Genomic DNA, 22,266 nt, shown 5'->3' with positions numbered 1-22,266 from the left:
TAACTTCTACCAGCGCTTATTCCCCCAATGGACTCACTGAAAATGATAAAACTATATAGGTATTCAAACCATAAGGCTTCTTTCAATACAATTAATATGAAAAGCGAAACGCTACTGAATTATAAGGAAGTGTATAGTCTGCCATTTGAAAGAGCATAATATTAAGTGGTATTACATGGAGATCGAAGCGAGCAAGATCATACAATCCAGAAAAAACAGAAAAGGCTTCTCTGGACGTAATAAATAGTATTTTTTCATTGACAGGCTATATAATAGGTTCTTATTACAAAATATAATCCGAAAATATAATCTTCAAAAAATATAGGACACAGCGCACACGAAACATATGGTTCAACCCACCTCACATGCAACTCTAAAGCCAAAACAAACATCGGGAAAATATTTAGGAGACATCAAAACTATAGTCTGGCTTCCTACTTATTAAGATTTTGCATGTAAAAGTAATTTGATATATCTATGCATATCTGTAAAAATATACTAATTGATCACGTTCACTTAATTATAGACTGACTTTCTTAATCGGTTTAAATCGATGATCTGAAGTTCTGAAGGTCATTCTATTCAAGAGGGCAAAAAATTCAAATCCGTCTCAGCAATTGGCGCTGCATGAGTTTTTAAAGGAATCGATTTTAGTGCCTTATGTTAGATAAATAATTGGCCATGGCTTTTTAGGTTGCCCAAAAGGTCGAAATGTGGAGAAGCCTTTCCTTCGTGAACAATCAAAGGTTTCGTGTTTTTACGAACGGAAGCTCTGTTTTTTATAATTATGTCCTTCCACTGAGGTTTAAACTTTAAACCATACTGACATGTAATTTAATTGCGCCAAGGAATCCCTTTACATTGTTATAGAATTTCTGACATTGCCAAAAAATTTCATTTCGTTCAGCAAGAAGTTTTCAATATTGATTTAATTGTCCGCTCATTTTACATATATCTTGAACATATAGTTTTTCCTAGTCATTGAATCTTTCTTGAAAATCGGCATTCTTGCAATCAATTTCCTTTCGAAACGTGAGCATTTTATAGAAAATATTTTCGTGCTCTTTTGACCAGTTAGAACTTCTCTCAAATTCATCCCACTTTCTGTTACCTTCAACTCCTTCTGGCGTATCCTTTTTATCGTTCAGCCACAACATCAGGCTTGGGAAGATTGGACTTAATGTGATTTTTGTATCTGGTGGGTAGATGTATGCTGCAAGGCCCTATTGCTAGTGATCCGCGCCATTTCCGAATTTTTGTTTTTCTTCATTAAAGTGTCCACTTGGGGTTGGAGTTTTTTATTTTTTAAATATATCCTCCAGGCGTGAAATGCGATTTCGATCAACGAGTTGAACGTGCACATTGTAATGCTATCAGTGACAAGTGAAATTGTGAAATCAATTAGTTTAAGAGGTTTTAGCTTAATGCACATTTAAAAAACTGAAAAGTAAAAAAGGTTAAACCATTTACAAGTATAAGTAGATTAGCATTGTAGTGTTATACCTATAATTATAAGCTAATTTACTTTATTAATTTATTGTGTTTAACCAATCTATAAGAAACCGCAACGAACAAGCATGAGAAAACTCATGAGAATGATCGCCTTAATCGCTTTCAATTCGCACACTAAAGGTCGCGATCATGAATATTTAGTGTCGCTTTTAATATATATTTAGTGTCCCTTTTTAATATTTGATTGGTTACCATAGTTATAATACCGGCACACAGTGAACTCAAGATGGCGGATCATGAAGCCTTTCATGCAGGTATGATCAAGGCTTTTGGGGCTGAAATTTCAAAGAAAAAAGAAAAATTTCTGCCTTTTTACCTACGAAATTTCTGCGTGGAGGCCTGGATCATATCTACACGAAAGGCTTCAGTGTGGAGGGTGCATATTTATACATTTGTTCTGCCTGGCGGATTTCTATGTATGCACGTATAATTTATACGTTTTCAAAAAAGATCCGTCGGGCAGAAGAGAATATATGAAAATTCACCCCTCATTTATCGTCTAGTTCAGCCCTGTGTCCCAATTTAGCCAGTTCAAAAACACAATTTCTATAAGCCGCAATCTTTTTGGCAGTAATCTCCATCCTTTTCGACGTATAATTCAGCCCACAAATAAGTTTGTAAAGAAAAAGTCCTTATTAACTTTGTAATTCTATGAACAATATTTAAAGAACTCACAGTTTTGAACGGGTAAATTTAATCGATGCTCTCACACGCATTAATTAATACCATGCAAATTCTTTGTTGACGATTACGTCAAACTGCTCTTCACTAAAATTATTGTTCCACTTAAGAGAATTTTTAACATAATCCCAGTTCCCAGCACGATTAAAACTGGTATCAACGCAACGCTAAAAAAGCTCTTTCATATGACTGATATTGCACTTCTGTGTATAATAATAAAACACTGACTTTATACAAATTCAATCATATTTTTAATGGGTGCCCCTTAGAAGTCTCTATACACTATACTTTAGCCAATATATATAATTGCTGCTATTTGAATCGGAAAATATAACTGTCAGGTTTAACTTCAATTGATGAACTCGGGTGAGTTGGGCCTTCCAAAATGTGAGGAAGCCAACTACCGCACAACTATATATTCGGAAAATATAGGTAAGGCAGATTCAGGCGAATATAACGAATGGATAACTAAAAGTTCTTACGTCGCGAAATGAAAATTCACTGCCAGAGTCGGGCAATTCTATATCAATGTTCCGGCGTAAGTTTGGGCCAGTAAAAGCAGTACATGCATTTTCTCGGATCAAGTCATCGGTAGCGACAAGCACAACATTTAAAAGACTCAAAGAGACATATCAGTTATATATAACCTTCGCGCCTTCGATACGTTTAAATTGATAAAACTATCAAATAACTCATTACGACTACGTAATATTCCTAAGAACTTTGATGACCCACTTTAAAGATCAGTTACACGATTTACTGATAATTATATAAACAATAAACCTGAATTAGAAAATGATATAAACGCAACTCGGAATGCCTCTCTCTCCATCTCTTCGATTCTCTCGCGCGCACAGCCGACGAACTTGAACACCAGCAATTTTACGCTTCAATTCTTGATTTCAATAGAACTTGCATTTTAAAGAATTAAGGATCATTTAAAACACTTGAACGCGCAGAAAAGAAGGCGGAATACCGCCATAATAAAATTTATACGAAGCGCCTTCAAAGATCCAGAGACTGCAACTGTTTTTTACCACGAATACGCGATATACCAGCCAGGTGAGAGAATTTTAACGTCTTAATTTTGCAGGCTTTGCATTTTTAAACGAGATTGATAGAAAATGAGCGGCTGGCATGTTAGGTTAAATAGACTTGAGAACAATTATAAACGAGTTCCAAGACTATAATTTTTATTTCGTCCGCATGCAGCAAACTTAGTTAAGTATAAGCTTAACTAATCAGACAATGTGATGATTAACATACGTCGAAGGGAAATTCGCTTACAAAGCAACTTCAACCTTCTGCACTTTACACTTGCGACGTATGTATCTAAATTCAGTGACAATATACAAGTGCATGCATGACTTCATTTACAATCATGATTATTCAACATGTTGAGCAATTGATAATTTGTTTCAAATTGAAATCAAGGGTTCGAAAATCAATGGTCAAGCTAATTTTTCAGCTTGCCCCTTTGGTAGTTCAGAGTCACATCATCACAATATTAATTCATACATCTGAGTCATAGCATTATCACTTAATATAATTATAATTGATAAGCTTTCCTCGACAAGGAACCTTCCATGAACAAAAGCTGGCCATGGCGATTACTAAAGGTCGTTATAACATTGGGAAATGGTGGCTTTGCCAATAATTTCCTAAAAAGACAAAGCACTTCGTGTGCTAACAGTCTTACTTTATTTAGTTTTTTTTTATGTTATGTGATTCTACAGTCTCGTGCCCATTGCATGAGGGCAGTTTGTTGATTGAAATGCTACGCATGCAAAGAACGATCCACTTTAACGGCTTAGTTTACATGAATTGTCGCAAGCAGGTCACACTAACTCTCGGCTACATCACTAAGTTAGTAAACAGAGAATCAGTATAGAGATGCATGCGGTAGAAATTGATTTGATATATATTAAACGAGTTTGTTTATATGGAAATATTTTCAAACGATTGCACGCAATGTTGCCTTCCTTTGTCTCCTAATTCTAAAGTTCTATATTCCTCCTCCGCAATTAATGTTTGTTTCTTTTCAAAAGCCGTTCTTTCGCATTCAGATAGTTTAGATCAATGTTATTGATTACATAATAATTATTATTATCATAAATTTATATCCAACACAACGGGGGTATGACGTACCGTCTGAAAGGAAAAAAAGAGAAGTGCGCAAAGTAACAATGTTCGATTGGAAGCTCTATCGAATGGTGTTTATTCTGTTAAGTCTGGGCATTTCTCTTTTCTCTAGGCCACTAAAACCCCCAGTAAAAGCAACCGTACAAAATCGTATCTTGCACTAATAATATTGCACTGATGAAGGCCCGTGTTAACGGACCGAAGGTTTTGCAGTATTGAATACGTACGGGATGTACCTAGAAGCTAATTTACTTAAATCGTATCTTGTAAATTACGGAGGTGTAGTAAATCTGCAAAATTGGATAGACGATATAGTATTAGCGTGAGGTTTCGAGTATAGTAACATTTGAATTGGGTTAGTCTTTGTAGTCTACAGGTGAAGTCAAACATTAAGATACTGATACGATAAAAAGCAATTGCATTAATACTTAATAGCTACTTATTTTCAATATATTTAGATATTTAAAATGTATCACCCCGGATTAGATCCAGGGGTGTTCAATATGAAGCCGAATGCGGACACGCCGAACAACTACCCCAATACCATCGCCCCACCACCATATACAGAACAGGCAGTGGTGCCCAACCTTCGTCGATTTACGGGTGCACCAGCTGCTACCCTCCAACAAAAACCCAAGGATACGTTTGTAATACAACACCAGCCAACAGTAAAGGCTGCCTTCCCAAAACGGTTTATGACTGTCGACTTCGAACAGGCCACGATTCCCCTCCACCAGCCCAATGAGTCCAGGCTTGCTTATATCCATCAGGGAGCTGGGACACCGCTACAAAAGCAAGGCACGAATGATACAGTCGTGACTAAGCAACCTGCTCAAATTCCAAGAGAATGGAGCACTAAATTATGTGCTTGCTGTGATGACACTGGCGTGTGTAAGTCATAAGCTTGCAGTTTATAAATTTTTGGCAGTCAGAAATAGGTTATAGCTTTAGATTTGACTACGGCTCCCGCTACAACTACGAGATTCGTCACTGTTGCGCGAAACAAACGGTTGTATGCATAAGCCACCTCGTGTTGTCATCATAAACCTCTGCAAACACAATAAGTCGGAAATTTTACGCCTACTATTTCCAAAAATGCACATAATCAAAGGCCACGGTCATGAAAAACAATTCTCTCAAATTATTTTCTGCAAAAAATGAGAAAATGTCAACTTTTATTGCTTTTTAAATAACGCAGTCAGGACGACGAAGTTTTCTTAAAATGCTGTAGTCAGATCAGCGACGAATCTCAGTCAGTAGGAAGTATCACGAATACTAGAAATACATTGCATGCAAAGTCCCCTTCGCCTGAAGCAATAAACATATATATTTGATATAATATTTCCATCACTGAAATGCTATAATGCTCGTTCCTGCTGAATGATCGAAGTCGTAAATAAAATCCTATATCTTGGTACAATTACAAAGTCGACTCTCGATCAAATTATAACATAATTTTAATAAATTGTGCTAGGAATAGTTTTAAATACTACAATTTTTAGCGAAATTTCAATTACTTTTTAAACAGATTCACCTTTAAAAATAAATACTTTCCAAATCAAAATCATTTCAACGAAATTGACGAATAAATTCAAAGAGGTGTCATACATTTGTTGATAAATCCACATACTAAACTTACAAAATACTTGCATGCTTTAAAATACAAAATCTACCCAATGCATTTACCTGTTCAACAGCACTCCAAAATTCAAAAATGCTTCAAAATCGTAGATTTTTTTACCCTCCATTTGAATGAAAGTTTTTTTATCCGAAGGCATCTTTTACATTATATTTTAATCAATTTTACGAGTCAATTTTTCGTATATTTTTAAGACCATCCAAATGAAAAATATTATTTAAAAAAAGTTTTATAATTCAAAATATCAGTTTTGCTGACGTGATCCAAATTTTAATTTAGCCAATCGCACGTTTGTAAACGTTTGCTAGTTACCAGTTTTAACTCGTCTTAAACTCACGCATGCGCATAACTTACAAAAACGCCTAACGTCCATGACATAATGGCGGACAACTTTCATTTCGCATTTGCATTCCCGGGCGTAATTAAAATCTCCGGGCGGAATTAGTACCCTCGCCCGGTGCTTCGCACCGGCTCGGGGATCACGTCAATATGGCGAATCTAGTAGCGGTAGCGGGAGTCGTAGTTAAATCTAAAGCTCCCTATTAGCTTTAGGGCGACGGCGGTGTGCCTTTTTAAGGGAACTAGGGAAGGGGTATTCGCGAAGTTGGTCAGACGAATTGACCAACATACAATATAATAATATGATATGACACCGAGTGACAGCCTATATATATATATAATATATTATATATATATAATATATATATAATATATAATATATATATATATATATATATATATATATATATACAGGGTGTATCAAAAAAAAGTAGACAATTTTGAAATGTTAAGAAAACTATAAATTTATCAAAATATCTCATAGATTTATGCTAGTATGGGTACTTTACCATCTTCAGGTCATTCTAACACTAAAAACAAACAGAAAAATTAACCTCGAAAAATGGAAGAGCGGTTTGTGGAAGCATCATTTTGAATTGCTTGTGCAAACATGAATCAGAGGTTTAAAATTCAATTTGAATTCAAGGGCTGAACGTTTGGGTATTTGTTTACAAAGAATCGAAATTTCAGAAATTTTGATGAAAATTAAGTCAGCCGCGCAACTGCGTAAACGTGGGCTTTTTTCCGTTTAACTCGCAGCTTGAGTAACTTTTTTCATGCACGAATGATTTCATGCATGAGTGATTGCTCGGGTGATTAAACTAACAATGGTATGTTGTGAAAAAGGTTACTCAAGCTGCGAGTTAAACGGAAAAAAGCCCACTTTTACGCAGTTGTGCGGCTGACTTAATTTTCATCAAAATTTCTGAAATTTCGATTCTTTGTAAACAAATACCCAAATGTTCAGCCCTTGAATTCTTTAAACCTCTCATTCATGTTTGCACAAGCAATTCAAAATGATGCTTCCACAAACCGCTCTTCCATTTTTCGAGGTTAATTTTTCTGTTTGTTTTTAGTGTTAGAATGACCAGAAGATGCCAAAGTACCCATACTAGCACAAATCTATGAGATATTTTGATAAATTTGTAGTTTTCTAAACATTTCAAAATTGTCTACTTTTTTTTTATACACCCTGTATATATATAAATATATATGTTGACTACATGTTGAACAAAGTAAATTTTTGCAAAGTAAATTAGAGGGAATATGGCTTTAAAATCCCTATTTTGTTCTTTTTTATATATTTTTTACATTTTTGAGAAAGCCAAATTATGTCGTGTATACTTAATCACGTGACATAATTGACCTAGATTTATTTTCTCGATTTAAGTTGACCCTAAGAATCCAAACCGTCCCTTAAAAGCAAGAATACGAATATGGTTAGGTTTCGTGATGGTTCAGCCCATTTCATAGCAAAGAAATTTAAACTATTTATTTACATTTGATTGTGGTTTTAGGCATCGCCAGTACCTGTTCGTGTCTGCTTTTTTGCTGTTGTGTTCCGGTCATTGAGTATCAGATCGCTGATGCTGCTGGTGTCAGTTGCTGCTACACGTTTTGTTTTGCTGATAAACTGCGTAGAATGATCAGGAAAAGGCACAACATTAAGGTATGAGCTTAACAGTAAGGGAGCGAGGTCTCAGAACTTGAGGAAAGAGTGCTTTTCGTCGAAAAAAAGCATAATTATTTTGGAGAGCGTTAAACGAAATATCATGATGATGATGTTAATATACTGGGTATAGAAAGATAATAAAAAAGTATTCAGAGTACATGGGATACTGAAAATGTAAACAAATTTTCTGATACACCTTAATTTTTTATGCGACTTTTGATTGATGTGAACGAGTGAATTCATTACACATGTTCATTAACATGTTCAAATAAGAGCTCTTTTACATTAGCGCATTCGTAACTAATCACTCGTTCACATCTACTAAAAGAAGAAAATCGCACCAATAATTGCATGTGTAAACGGGCCTGTAAGCTATAGTGGTTATAGAATTCGCGAAATTATTCATTAATTTTCTATTTTCTTGCTTCATAGGGGGACAAAAGTGATGACTTCTGGACTGTATTTTGTTGTATTTACTGCGCTTATTGTCAAATGCTACGAGAGATAAATATTCACGGCATGTAGCCTGCGGGTCAGCGACGGTAAATGTCGTGTGGTTCCTGGGAGGCGCTGTTACATAGTGCAATTTGTCTTGCAACTTGGAATGTACTTCTACTTTTAAGAGATGTAAATTAATGAAGAGTCGTCAAATCTAAACGTAAGAAAAGTCATGGAATGTAAGATAACGCAAAATTTAAAAATAAGGGCGCTTTCCTGCATGCGGTAAAAACCAGTCCTGTTGTATTTCAGTACAGACAGATTAATGCAGGTTATCTTAGAGTGTTTCAAAAACTCTTCATTCTAACACGATATAGTTATTTACATCTGCGTAGTACGGGAAATGCAGTTACAATTTTATTATATTTTTTGAGCAGACAGAATAATATTATTGAACATGTTTAAAATTTCTATTTTGTAAGAAAACGTTTTGTAAAATAAAAAATGAGGGTAACCGAACTTTTTTTCGAGTAAAATGCATGACTGAAAGGTTCTTTTATATTAGCAAGTAATCTTCTGCCAATTACGAGTTTTTTATATTTTTAAAATTTAAGGGAGCCACACAGGATCTCCAAAAATTTCTATATAGCGTTGATTTAAGCCACGTTTATACTACGTGCTTTGACCTGGCTTGGACCAGGCCTAGGCCTAGATGTGAACGTTGTTCATCCAGCCTAGACCAGGCCTGATCTGGTCTAGGCCGCAAAATCCTGGCCAACAGCAGAAGGTGGCCTGGACCTAACCTGGGGCAAGATTTTGGTAATGTGAACAGGTTTTACCTAATCCTGACAAGTTTTTAACTTAATAGTATGATTTGTATAGGATACATATAGTATTACCACTTTTCGGAGCATTTTTCCAAGTATTTTGACTATCCGATATCAGCAACAAGGAAGACAGTGTGAACATTGTCCATGAGGCCAGGTCCGGACCTGAAGTGTAAACGCTGCTTAAGTCAGACAAGTGAAATTGCTTCGAATCATTGAGCGTACTGTGAAACAAAGATTTTAGTCAGTTCTTCTTTATTTGCGCACCCAACTTTATTTAGACAATTTTGCCGCTAAAATACGATTACAACCCTCAAATTCTAGGGATCAAACGTCTTCTGTGTTGTTATACAAATCACAGTTAATAGAATATACATGGTGTGGAGACAACATAAAACCACAATACAACTCATTAAATATGTTGAGGTAGATTTATGCAAAAATTGTTCTTTTCTCGTCACATGTTTATTGTATTTTGCACATATAAACCAATAGCAATCATTTAATTAACATATTTTTCAAGTCAAGGTCGAAAGCCATAGGCTAACCTGGTACCCAGGACTTGCCTGCAAACCATATACAACTAAACACGATGGCATTCACGTTATAACTGTCCCGTAATGGTTGTGGCTCACTTATCAAATTTTGGATCATTTTTCCGACTATTTTAATTTGATTTGAATCGTATGGTACAGCAACTTCACACCGTAGCCTTATTTGAGTTATGAAGAGCTTCCGTGCCAAGTTTGAGGTAAGAATATATACTAAATACTTGTGGACTTTGGCATTTCACCGTTTAAACATGTGATCGACACGTCGCACACGAGTGAATAAGTCAAACACAGAACACTAACTTGGTACTGTACGTCAATGAACATTTTATATTAACATTATAGCTTTCATAAGCAAGATTTAAACATGTTCGTACGATCATTGCTAAACACAAACTAGCTATGATCTTTATACAAGTTAGGGTCGTGCCCGTGCGTGGAGTAATGATAAATGTTTAACACAAAATGTTTACAAGCATATAGATATAAGCAATGGTGTATCTACAACTTAGCTTGTACATAGGTAACACCATGTAAGTATTTAATACTGCAACCACCGGTCCACGACCTACTTACGTGGTGTACCTACAAGCTAAATTACTCATCGACTGTCACCATGTAAACATATAGCTACAAGAATATCCGATATAGATATAATCTAAGGAGAAACTACAAGTTCTTCCGATGTTCTTCCGATGTTCCAAGTGCTTCGATGCTTTAAAGTCGCAATTAAGTTCTGGCTTCTTAAATCAACATACAAGAACTTTGTTTATCATAACATGCATGCCATTTAGACGGGAATAATAAAATACGCCCTTGCAATTCTGATTACAATGCAAATTAATCATGCGATTAAGCAAGATTAGTACATATCAGGGTTAATAATAAAATTGGTGTTGAAAATTTGTATGCACTACCAATACACTATCCAACTAACGTTAATTGATGTCCTTTAATTAATACACTGTTATTTTGAATGTGCTATTTTAACACCCCCAAATTGTGCTTTTGGTGGTGTAAAATCGTCAATTTCCCATGTTTGCATGGGTTTGTATGATGGGTTCGTATTTCGTGACTATGGTGACATAAAATTCATACAACTCTGATTTATTTTACTCAGGAGAACTTTCTTAGTAGAATAGGAAAAGGAGAAAAGGAAAAAAAATATAATTCGTCCTGTAAAATCGGTTTAAGTTGCTTTCCTATAAAAGGACAAAATCTAAAAAACGCGCGTGGCTTTTAAACCAGCGTTGCTCCAACGTGGCAACTGGTTTTGTTGCAGTTGCATGTGTGTGACATTTGCAACTGCAAATTCTTCTTTGGATGCATATTCCATCAGAATTCAGAAGGCTTATAGTTATGAAGTCATTTTATATAAAGGCTCCTAATTTTTTATTATATTACGTAAATTTAATACAGATTACAATATTAAAACGTCATAAAACAAGTGAAGGTAGTGTTTCACTTTGCAGCTTTCCTTGCATGCAACTTGCAATGTAATTCTACTGCTGAGGTATCTAAATTAGACAAGTGCGAACATTTCTTACGATCGATATCTGCTAACGTTTTCTTAGCGTTATACGAACACTCTTTACAAATTGGAAGCCCTAAAAATTATTAGCACCTTTAGTATCCAAGAGACATTACGTGTATATTTCTTTGCTATGCAGCTAGTTTATGGGAGCAGACTAAGCTTAAGCCTAGAATCAATTAAAGTTGTGAAAAATAACCTGGTTCATCCTTTAGATTGATAATGTATAACTTGGGCTATGAAGGAAACAACCAAAGAAAGGGAACAAATTCAAGCAATCTTCGAAGATAGCTGATTTCTTTGTTTCCTCGTTTATTCACACCAGCCGAATTAAATTTTTCTTGCACTGTATGTTTGGCAATACACGTTAATATTTCTTTATCAAAGATGTCGATGACTCAATTGTTGTTTATCAGTGACAAAGAAGTTGCCGAAGCGACAAAAAGTTCAAAAAGTTGTACTAGATTCTCGTTATTAGCCCTGTTATATCAAATCTGGCATTGAAATTCCGTTAAATTCATTCCGAAATTCATTATTTTTTCACCAAAACGTTTATTACTTAATTATTACGGAATATGAGATGCCTAAGTGCATATTAAGGAATATGTATGAGATGCCTAAGTCCACAAAATTCTTTTTGTTTGCGCAAAGGTTCAGAATGCAAAAACTCTCTCTACGCAAGAAGCCCTTACTGACCGCTGATCCTCATTTGGTCTGTTTTGATTTAAAAAAGAACATTCTAGTGCTTCGTGTGCATAAGGTCTATCATCAATTTCGTGATTAATCAGCCACGACACAAAGCTTCCAGCTCTACCAGGACCAAGTTTATCGAAATTGACAGTTTTTCCGTCTAAGATATTTCTCATCCGATCTAACTTGGAACCAAAAGGGTGTTCACCTTTAGTTAAGATGAAGAAAGCAATCATACCTGCGACATGGACATCTGATTTCCTTTTGAAAGGACCCTTTTCGTTTTTGTCTATTGCCTTGATTACTTCCGGTGGCATCCATCCGAGAGTACCTTTAACAAAGGTTCGAACTGTCGTTTCATCGTCATTTAAAACGCGGCTTATTCCAAAGTCCGCTAATTTCATGCGTCCTTCGATATCAACCAGGACGTTTGATGGTTTTAAATCTCTGTGCAATATTCCTTTACCATGAAGAAATTCAAGTCCTGATAGAATTTCCCTAATCATTCGTGGCCCATGTTCTTGTAGATGTGCAATACTGCATGCGTCAACAAGTTCCCTCAAGGTTTCTTCGCAAAGATCAACAATAAGATACATGAAGGTAACGTCACGGTGAAAATGTCGATATTTCACTATAAACGGAGAGTTGTCAGTATTAATAAGTCTCATGATTTCCTCTTCATTTTCAACTGTTTTGTCCTCACTTTGCACCCAAATTCTCTTTACAGCAACTTCACTTCCATCTTTCATGAGACCAACATAGACATTAGAATAACCACCATCGCCAATTTTGAATTCTTTTTTTGCGTCAAACGCTTGCATCGGTATTTCAATCTATTGCAAAAACGCCAAAAAATTATCCATGATCAGAAGAAGAAAAATATCGAGGCGTGTAAAAATGGAGGCAAAAAGTAAAATATTTTCTGCTATTATAAATCTCATTTTAAAACAGCTTTTGCGTTATATTTTGGCAGGGAGACATAATTTGAATAAGCCACGGTTTGTTTGATGATCAATGGGCTAAATTGGGGCGGGATGTGTATGTTTTTATATATTCATGTTTATGTATCATAGGAACAATTGTGTATACGACGTATAGACGAATATACAAATATACATCCCCCAATTAAGCTTCTAGCGCGGCCATGCGCAAACTCATGAAAATCGCCTCATATATGTTCGAAATATTTTACAAAGGGGTAACAGTGGTTTCTGCGCATCGGTTCGCTCATAACAATGAGTAGGCTGCTTAATTTAAAATTTTTGAAGTTTAGCATGTTTGCTATGAACGTAAACTGCAGCTCATATTCATTTAGTATTATAGCGAACTAATATAGTGTTAAATATAAATATTCAAACTTTTGCTGATACAAATATTATAGCCTCTATTACATTTATATTACGATTAGAATTCCCGCCTGGTTCATCAATTGCAATTATTTTGCTGATACTGTAAGAAATATGGCGATTCGAAAATTTTACATTACGGATTGCATGTACCCTTTCTCTTCATTTACCTTGTCTAACTGGTTACAATTCTTTGTTTTCAACATCTGAATTTTTACACGATGTTTTGCAGACTTTTCGAGGATAGTTGCAATCTCAGCGTAACGAAAGTGATTACTCCACTCAAGAAGACTCATTTGTCTTTCATGCAGCTCAAGTGTTCCAGCTCTCCACACATCGATGTTCTTTTCCAACAAAATATTGACCAAATCAACTGAATTTTTTTCCACAGCCCTCCGTAGGATCTTAATGCCAAGAGTATGAAAGTCGATTTCAGTTTTCAGAGTTATGTCAGCACCCTGTTCAACTAAATATTTGACAACTTTTAATTCATCAGCATTGAAAGCAGCATGCAAGACAGAAAATCCACCAGCAACCTTTCCATTTACATCAGCACCCTTCTCAACTAGATATTTGACAATGTCGAGTAATCCACCTCTAACTGCAGCTTCGAGGGAGGTAGTTACGTCAATCCTCTTGCTCTCTTCATTAGAGTCCAGTTCAACGAGATATTTCACCATTTCAACCTTACCTTCGTTAACAGCGCTGTTAAGCACTGTACATCCATTATTATTTTTACCATTTATATCAGCGTGATGTTTAACAAGATACTTTACCATTTCCAGTGTACCTTCTGTAACCGCATAGTGCATAACTGTCCACCCTTGGGCACTCTTTCCATTAACATCAGCGCTATGATCAACAAGATATTTCACCATTCCTAGCGTACCTTCACTAACAGCATAGTGCAGGACTGTCCATCCGTTAGTATCCTTGTTATTTATATCGGCGTGATTCTCAACAAGATAATTTACCATTTCTTGCTTACCTTCAGTTACAGCACTGCGCAGCGCAGTACACCCGTCAGTATCCTTGCCATTTACATCAGCGCCTTTCTCAACAAGGTATTTTACCATTTCTAGCGTACCTTCAGTAACAGCAATATGCAACACTGTCCACCCCCTTTCATTCTTGATATTTAAATCAGCGTCATGTTGTTCAACTAAATATTTGACAATGTTTATTGCACCAATATGAACAGCATGATGTAAAGCAGTTTTGCCCAACTCATCTTTACAATGTATATCGGCACCACAATTTTCAACGAAATACTTTACAATTTCTAATGATCGAGAAGCTATGCGATGGTTTTGAAAATGATTCGGACCGTATTCGCAGACACATCCACTTCCACTTGCTTCTTGCTCCTCATGAGTTGCTATAATAAACGTTAAGAATATGAAAATGAGACAATTTGATTTTGAGGGGTCTCTTGAGCCGTTATAAAAATCTTTTCTTTAGGTGGGCAACAAGCCTCGTGAGTATAGCCTAGTCAGAGCTGTAGCTAGACCTTAATTGCCGGGGAGGGGCGCATATTTATACATTCGTCTTATTCTTGACATAGCATGTGCTTGTTTCGTTTCATAAAGACTTTAGATACCTTAAAATCATCTCATGCTTCGTTAAAACTCGGGTGACCGGAATTTTACTCTTTTTAGCCTTAGGACAATCATTTTCTTTATGCATCCAAATGGCGTGCAACTATAGTAATGTACAAAAGTATTGGTCACATAGGTGACATTGCGCAATTTTAATGAAGAAAATGATTTCCGGTGTCTCCATCGACGTTATATATAAATTAGATATAATAAGTATTCAAAAACTGTCCTCTATAAAGAGAAACACGGAGTAGGTGTTCCACACGTCAATTTATTGACGATATCACAAGAAGGCAAATTTCAAAAGCATTAGACACTCATGGCGTTAAACGAAGATTAGGCGTGCCCTGTATTCAGCTGTATTAGATTTGAGGAAAAAATCCTGTTGTCGGTTAAGACAAAAATTGCGTTACATGGGGGGAACAGTGTACGACATGGTTTCGAGAAAGAACGGCATATGATCAGCGAAACACCAAACACGAAACACGAAACACGAAAGTTATCAAGCACGGGCCGCAGGGGGAGCATTATAGGCTTAAGTTGCCAAGAGGTTGGATCTTTCAACAAGAAAACTATATCCAAAACACACAGCAGTGAAAACAAAGGAGTGGTTTCAAGAAAAAAGAGTGAGAATTTTAGAGTGGCCGAGTCAATCACCTGACCTTAATCCAATTGGGCACATACTAGTTGAAATGCTAGTTAATGCAAGAAATCCTCCGAATATGAAAGAACTAAAGACATTTTTCAACAAGCTTATTTCAACATACCCCAAACGTTTGGCGGCCGTTATTGCGAGCAAGGGCATGCTACAAAATATTAAACTTTGTTTTTCAGAATGTGTCTAATACTTTTGAGAGTTGCTTTTCGTAATATTTGTCTATAAATTTACGTGTCGAACACGTATAAAATGTATTTTATGTTGTATTTCTTTCTTCTTATACTTCCAAAAAAGTCTAGCTACTTGCGATTTACGTTTTTAAGCTCGCCATCTTGAATTCTATCTATCTAATGTTCCCCCGCGACCCTTTTTATCCTTTAACAAGTTAATTATCATAAAATTACAATATATATAAATAAACATACATCATCCCCTATTTTTTGCTAGATTTTTAAAATATTTAAAAGTCCATTTAATAATATTAATATTTTCTCTATTTGTATTTTGGGTTTGGTTTTCTTATTCGTTGACTACGTCTTAATGGAGGTACAAGTTCGTTCTTTTCGAAATAGCTATTTCCATCAACTTCCTCATCCATCTCTGGCCACATAATTTCTTTTGGCGCTTCCTGATCATTCTGCTTACATAATTTAAACGGCTTAATATCGTCTGGGTGACGGCACAGCGTTAACCCGCTTTCCTCTTGCTCTACGATAATCTTGTTTCCTGCTTCATTTATGTCAACGATCGTATATGGTTGTTTGAGGAAAACAGGATCAAACTTTGCCGCTTTGTTGTAATTTCTAACCAGAACTTTTTCGCCAATATTAAAGTTGGATTTCTTCCTATATTTGGAGCTGTTGACATCTTCTTCAAGATCAGATTTTCTATTCCTATCTTCTTCTCGTGCTTTCCTAACATCTTCCTCTGTCACATATCTTCTTGGAAAATCTGAACGTTGCCCGTCTCTGAAGAGCATGGCCGCCGGAGGAAGACCAGTTGCTGGATGGGGTGTTTGTCTATAATTATTCAATGCTCTTCTTAGTGTTTCTTTTTCTGGGACTCCATTCTGATACCCGATCTTCATCGCCTTGCCCAAAGGTCTCATAAACGTTTCAACAGGGTTTCGAAGAGGGATGAAGAGGAGGTGTGTTCTGCAGCTCAATGGATTTATCTGCTGCGAACTTCTGCATCCGAGAACTATTAAACGGGGGACCGTTATCCGATATTTGAACCTCTGGATATCCATACGTTTCATAAATTTCATTTAATGCGGGTAGAACTTTGTCTGCTTTCGTCGATGTGACTAATTTCGCTGCAGGGAATCTCGTTGCTAGGTCTTGTACAACGACGACATGTTTCGATGACGGCATCGGCCCAAATAGATCGACTGCGACCGTGTCCCAACATTTTTCTGGGACTCGATGTGATTTGATCGGCTCTTTGGTCTTCTTATCAATAAACAAAGCGCAGCCATCGCATGAATTAACAAATTGTTCCACCTTCTTATTCATATCGTGGAAGAAGAAGTGGTATCTAAGTCGTATTTCCAATCCACTTTGGCCGGGATGATTTCCTCTATGCGCGATTTGGATTGCTAGATCTTGGAGTTTCTTTGGCAAAACAATTCTTTCATCTTTAAATATTATGCCATTTCCTGTGATCGTCAGCTGCGGTAAGATGCTCTTAAAACGCTGCACTTCAATTGATTCTGTCTTTGGGATCCAAGTCAAATTTTGATTAATGAGCTCCCCTACTTTCACAAGGGTTGGGTCGTCTTTGGTAGCCTGTGCAATAGCAGCGATAGTTATGCAATCGATGACTGGAGTAGTGTGCAGCATGTATAACAGATTGTTCAAATCTTCTGTTTCCTTTTGTTCCCCTTTTGGTAGCTTCTCCAGCGGTTTGGCGTGTCGTGATAAATAGTCGGATTGGTTAATTTTCCCTTTCTGGTATGTGACAGTAAACCGAATATCCTGGTGTCGTAACTTGATCCTCTCCGTTCTGATTGATCCTTGTCGTTTGCCATTGAAGATCGCGCATAATGGCTGATGGTCGGTTATCACTTGTACTTTGGTTGGAGAACCAACAATGTAGTTGCGGAATCTCCTCAAGGCAAAGTCAATGCCGAGAGCTTCCAAATCTATTTGCGGATATCTTTTCTCTGAGGAATTTGTTGTTCTTGATGCTATTGTCACGAGTCTTGCATTCTCAACGCTGTCTCCCTGTGCTAACATTGCTCCAACTCCCGTCTTGTGGGCATCGGTAAATATGAAAGTTTGTTTACTCATATCGAAATATTGAAGCAACGTGCTTTTCTTAAATCCTTCCAACAGAACCTCGTAAGCAACTTGATATTCTTCGGTCCATATAAATCGCGCGTTTTTCTTCGACAGCTCCCTCAATTTTGCTGCTTGTTGTGCAAAGTTTGGGATGAAATCTGCGTTTGATTGCATCATACATAGAAAACTTACTAGATCTTCTTTGGATTTGGGTGGTGATATGTAGTTAAGTGCTTCTACCTTCGCCGGACTTGGTCGTATTCCCGTTGAACCGATACGTAATCCCCAGAATTCAATTTCTGATGCTCCAAAAGTACACTTATTTGGATTGAGTGTTATACCAGCAGTAGATATGACTTTCATTACTTCTTCAATTATCTTGTTATGCTCCGCATGATCCCTCGTTGCCACTATCAGATCATCGTGTATGAGATGTGCTTGCGGAATATTGGCAAACAAAGGTTGAAGGGCGACATTAAGCTCTCCTTGGGCTGACTTCACGCCCATTGTAAGACGTTTATATCTGTATAACTTGTCATTCGCATGGAAAACTGTTAGATATCTCGAGTCCGGATCAAGCTCGATTTGCCAGAATGCCGACTTAAAATCCATTTTCGAAAATATTGTGGCACCACTAAGCTTAGCTTTGATGTCCTCTTGTCTCGGTATGGGTAAATTAGAGGCTTGAATAGCTTTATTGACATTACGAGCATCAAGGGTCATACGTATTGATCCGTCAGATTTCGGCGCAATCACTGTGTTAGAAACCCATGGTGCTGGCTCTACAGATGGATGTTCTTCAATTACATCTTGCTTTACCATTTCTTCAATTACTTTCTCCACTCGTTCTTTGAGATGATACGGTACCGATCTTGCTGGTGCTGCAACCGGCTTAATTGTCGGGTCTACATGTAACTTAACTTGATGGTTTCGTAACCTCCCCAAGCCAACGAAATTCTCTGGATAGTTTTTCAAGATGTCTTGAAGAGCTTCCTTCTCATCTGATTGTATCATTCGTACTGGTTGAAAAACGTCGGGCTTCTTCTCGAACTTAATTATTCCTAAATGCCTTGCTGTTGTCCTGCGAGCACCGGTTCACATGAACTATTAATGATATGCCAATCCACAGGAACAGAGGAGTTACCAAAGCTTACAGCACATTTAGAAATTCCTACAACAGGTATCGTTGCACTGTTATATGGTTTGATTTTTGTGTTTGTGTTGACCATCCTCTGTACAAGATTCCATCGTTCTGCCTTTTAATTCCACATACACTAATGTTTGCTCCAGTGTCTGCCAGAACAGTAGCAAGACTGTTATTAATAACCAATTGGACTTTAGAGTCATCCTTAGCTTGTTGGCTTTTTTCTGTAATTCTAAAAAGGTTGATATTATACACTTCATCTTGCTGAACTTTTTCTGGTTCGTCAGATTTCACTTCATTTACTGTTTTCTTTTTTCTACATACTAATTCGTAATGCCCAACAGCATTACAGAAATTACATTTGCTTGTCTTAGCCCTACAATTCTGCTCAATTACAGACCCTTTTATTTCTTGACCACAGTAATAACATGCTCGTGGTTTTCCTTTGTTCATATTCTTATAGGAGTACTTGCCCATCTTGTTCACCATATTCTCACCACTAAGCTCTTCAACACCTTTCGCCGCACTTTCAATATGCATGCCTTCTCTGCGCAGCTCTTCTAGGCCCCATGCATTCTTAAGTGCTTCTTCTCTTATTTTGTCGTTAATTGTTCCAATAATGATTTGGTCTCTGATAGCTGTACTTTCTGCCGTACAGTCCTCGTGCTCACATTTAAAGTTACAATGTTTTGCTTCCTTGCATACACGATTGCAGAAAGCTGGGAACGTTTCATTTGTCGCTTGTGTCAGTGTACGAAATTGATGATTTTTCAACGTAAGATTTTCCGTTGGTTTGTAATACTTCTGAATTTTATCAACGAACTCTTTCCATGTTGTTTTCTTTCGGTTTTGTTCATTTGGTTCTGCGACTTTCCAATCTTCATACATTCTTTTTGAGGAAAACATACCAAGTAATTTTGCGACTTTATCTTTCGATCGCCATTCCTCTCTTATCACATCGTATTGTTCGAGATCGAATTTCGTATCTGGATTTGTAAATTTCCAGGGTTCAATAGCTGAATCGAGGGAGACTTTTGGTGGGTCAGGATACTGAGCCTCATATCGTAACTCATATGATTAAATAAACTCATTGAAAGCTTTTAAAGTATCATCCGGATGACTATCAGGGTCAAAATAAAGCGTTGCTGAACGTCCATTATCAGTGGCCATTATGAAGCAAGCAAGTATGAACAAACTTTATATACGATTATTTTTGTTCTTTGACCTTAGTTGTTCGAACAATTTTCATAGGCAAATAATATCTTCTTATGAGAAAAGAATCCTCGTCGCCAAATGTATTTTATGTTGTATTTCTTTCTTCTTATACTTCCAAAAAAGTCTAGCTACTTGCGATTTACGTTTTTAAGCTCGCCATCTTGAATTCTATCTATCTAATGTTCCCCCGCGACCCTTTTTATCCTTTAACAAGTTAATTATCATAAAATTACAATATATATAAATAAACATACATCAGTATACTCGCTGTATCGACAGTATAGACGACGGTTTTACATTTTACATCAATCGGAACACCATGCAGGAATCGTTTTCTTCGTTTAAATTGCCAAGGGTATAATTCATTCCAGTTTTTAAGCACACCGACGGAGCCACAAATTGTCAAATTTACAATCAGACACTCTTAAGAAAAGTTGGTTGTAGATGCTATGAATTTAAGTTTTGCATTACAGGCGTTTAACAAAAACATTGTTTAAAGGAAGACTTTTTGGGGGTCACCCTTTTTAACATAAGGCAGAGAGTTAAACACGTATTTTCAATGGTGTTAAAATTGGCAATGAGAAAATCTTCTAGTTTTGTGATCACGGTATTGTTTGCAAAAGGTCTATTTCAATTAAGACTTCAGTGTTTGCACGAAACATTTAGTTCAACCGATCAGCGCTGAGCCAGTGTTAGCCCTAGTGTGTGTGTTTTCAGTTGTTTTCAAAATTTTTGTACAACTAAAAATTTTAAAAGTAAAAGTTCATACCACAGTTTTTGTATTCTCTGGTAAATGTCAAGAAATGTGCATCTTTTTTTAAATGAATATAATTGACGAATGTGTCACGAATATCACTTTTTTGCTTTAATATATTCAAATGTTAATTCCACGGTGCTGGGTTGAATAGAAAATTCTAGAAAGTCTTTGCATCACCTTTGACGACGGTGTGCATGTATTCGTTTCTGCTATCCTAGGCCTTATCTTTTTTTAAAATTAATATACAAGTGCATACCTACACTTACCATTATCACATTCTTCGTTTTGAATGTTTTTTACTTGAGATTTCTCCTTCGCTCTTCCTTTTTTAATAATAACAGGCCTGGAATGATTATTTTTAATCCAGGTGATATTATCCATGTTTATGTAAAGCTTGTGATCATGTCGCCGTCTGCTGGCTGCATGGGGAAAGATAACATTATCAGCTACTTCAGATTCTTTATTTGTGAGTAAAACAGCTATATGTATTTGCTGTAAAACAATTATGACTTCATCCCAAACGGCAAGTGCTCACCGCTATCTAAAAAGCAAACTTGAATCTTATTTTTGTATAACCAATATTTTTAAAAGTAAAAGTTCATACCACAGTTTTTGTATTCTCTGGTAAAGGGGTCGTCTAAAGGCCCATTTATACATAATTTTAGAGTTAAAATGCGAAATTTTAGAGCTAAGTTTCTAAGAAAAATTTGCTTAAACCAGACAGAAAGGATACAAGGGATGTTTATATGGCATGCAAATTTGTACACAAGCCCAACGGGGTGCACCCAAAAATAATGTCTTGATATTGATATTCAAATTGACCTACGACTTATGGTTATAAAATGCAACGCAGTTGACAACCGCATAATTATATCATCTCTCGCTCGATTAAAATGCATTTCAACTCCTTAAGGCAAAAAGAATAAACGGTTCCAGTTATAGATTAATCGTATCAAACTTTTGCAACCGCTATTCCGCAAGTCTGGAGATGAAAGGGTCAGGTTTCACCCCATGCATACACGGAAATATTCCAATCATTCATACTTCCGTGTTGAAAATATTGCTAACGGCAAATATTTAGACGTTTCCAAACATAATGTTCTAGCTTTCAATCAAAATGAAGTTAAAATAAAGCTCTCAATCCCCAAAAACAATTGGCTGTCGTGAGATGCTTTATTTGAGCGGTGTATGATCATATATTCGTCTTGTGCTCGACTGATTTCGTTGGAAGGCGATTGTTTTTA

The 22,266-nt window shown here is 36.4% G+C and overlaps 1 protein-coding gene and 1 long non-coding RNA gene across 2 annotated transcripts; one reads left to right on the top strand and one right to left on the bottom strand.

The window, feature by feature from the left end:
- Positions 1–3,170: 3,170 nt before the first annotated feature.
- Positions 3,171–8,851, top strand: LOC114536248. The gene is made up of 4 exons (XR_003688417.1): positions 3,171–3,255; positions 4,794–5,226; positions 7,831–7,982; positions 8,418–8,851. It is a non-coding gene; the product is annotated as an uncharacterized LOC114536248 (long non-coding RNA).
- A 1,906-nt stretch (positions 8,852–10,757) lies between these two features.
- Positions 10,758–21,389, bottom strand: LOC114536239 (2-5A-dependent ribonuclease-like). The gene is made up of 4 exons (XM_028557567.1): positions 21,289–21,389; positions 13,539–14,746; positions 12,726–12,855; positions 10,758–12,653 (listed from the first exon to the last, which is right to left on the bottom strand). The coding sequence occupies exons 2-4, from the start codon at positions 14,442–14,444 to the stop codon at positions 11,986–11,988; spliced, it is 1,704 nt and encodes a 567-aa protein (XP_028413368.1). The 5' UTR covers positions 14,445–14,746; positions 21,289–21,389; the 3' UTR covers positions 10,758–11,985.
- Positions 21,390–22,266: the final 877 nt, after the last annotated feature.

The sequence above is a fragment of the Dendronephthya gigantea genome, unplaced genomic scaffold, assembly GCF_004324835.1.
Source record: "Dendronephthya gigantea isolate DGI-Jeju-01 unplaced genomic scaffold, DenGig_1.0 000132F, whole genome shotgun sequence".
Taxonomy (NCBI): Eukaryota; Metazoa; Cnidaria; class Anthozoa; order Malacalcyonacea; family Nephtheidae; genus Dendronephthya; species Dendronephthya gigantea.
This window is presented reverse-complemented; position numbering and strand designations above follow the sequence as displayed.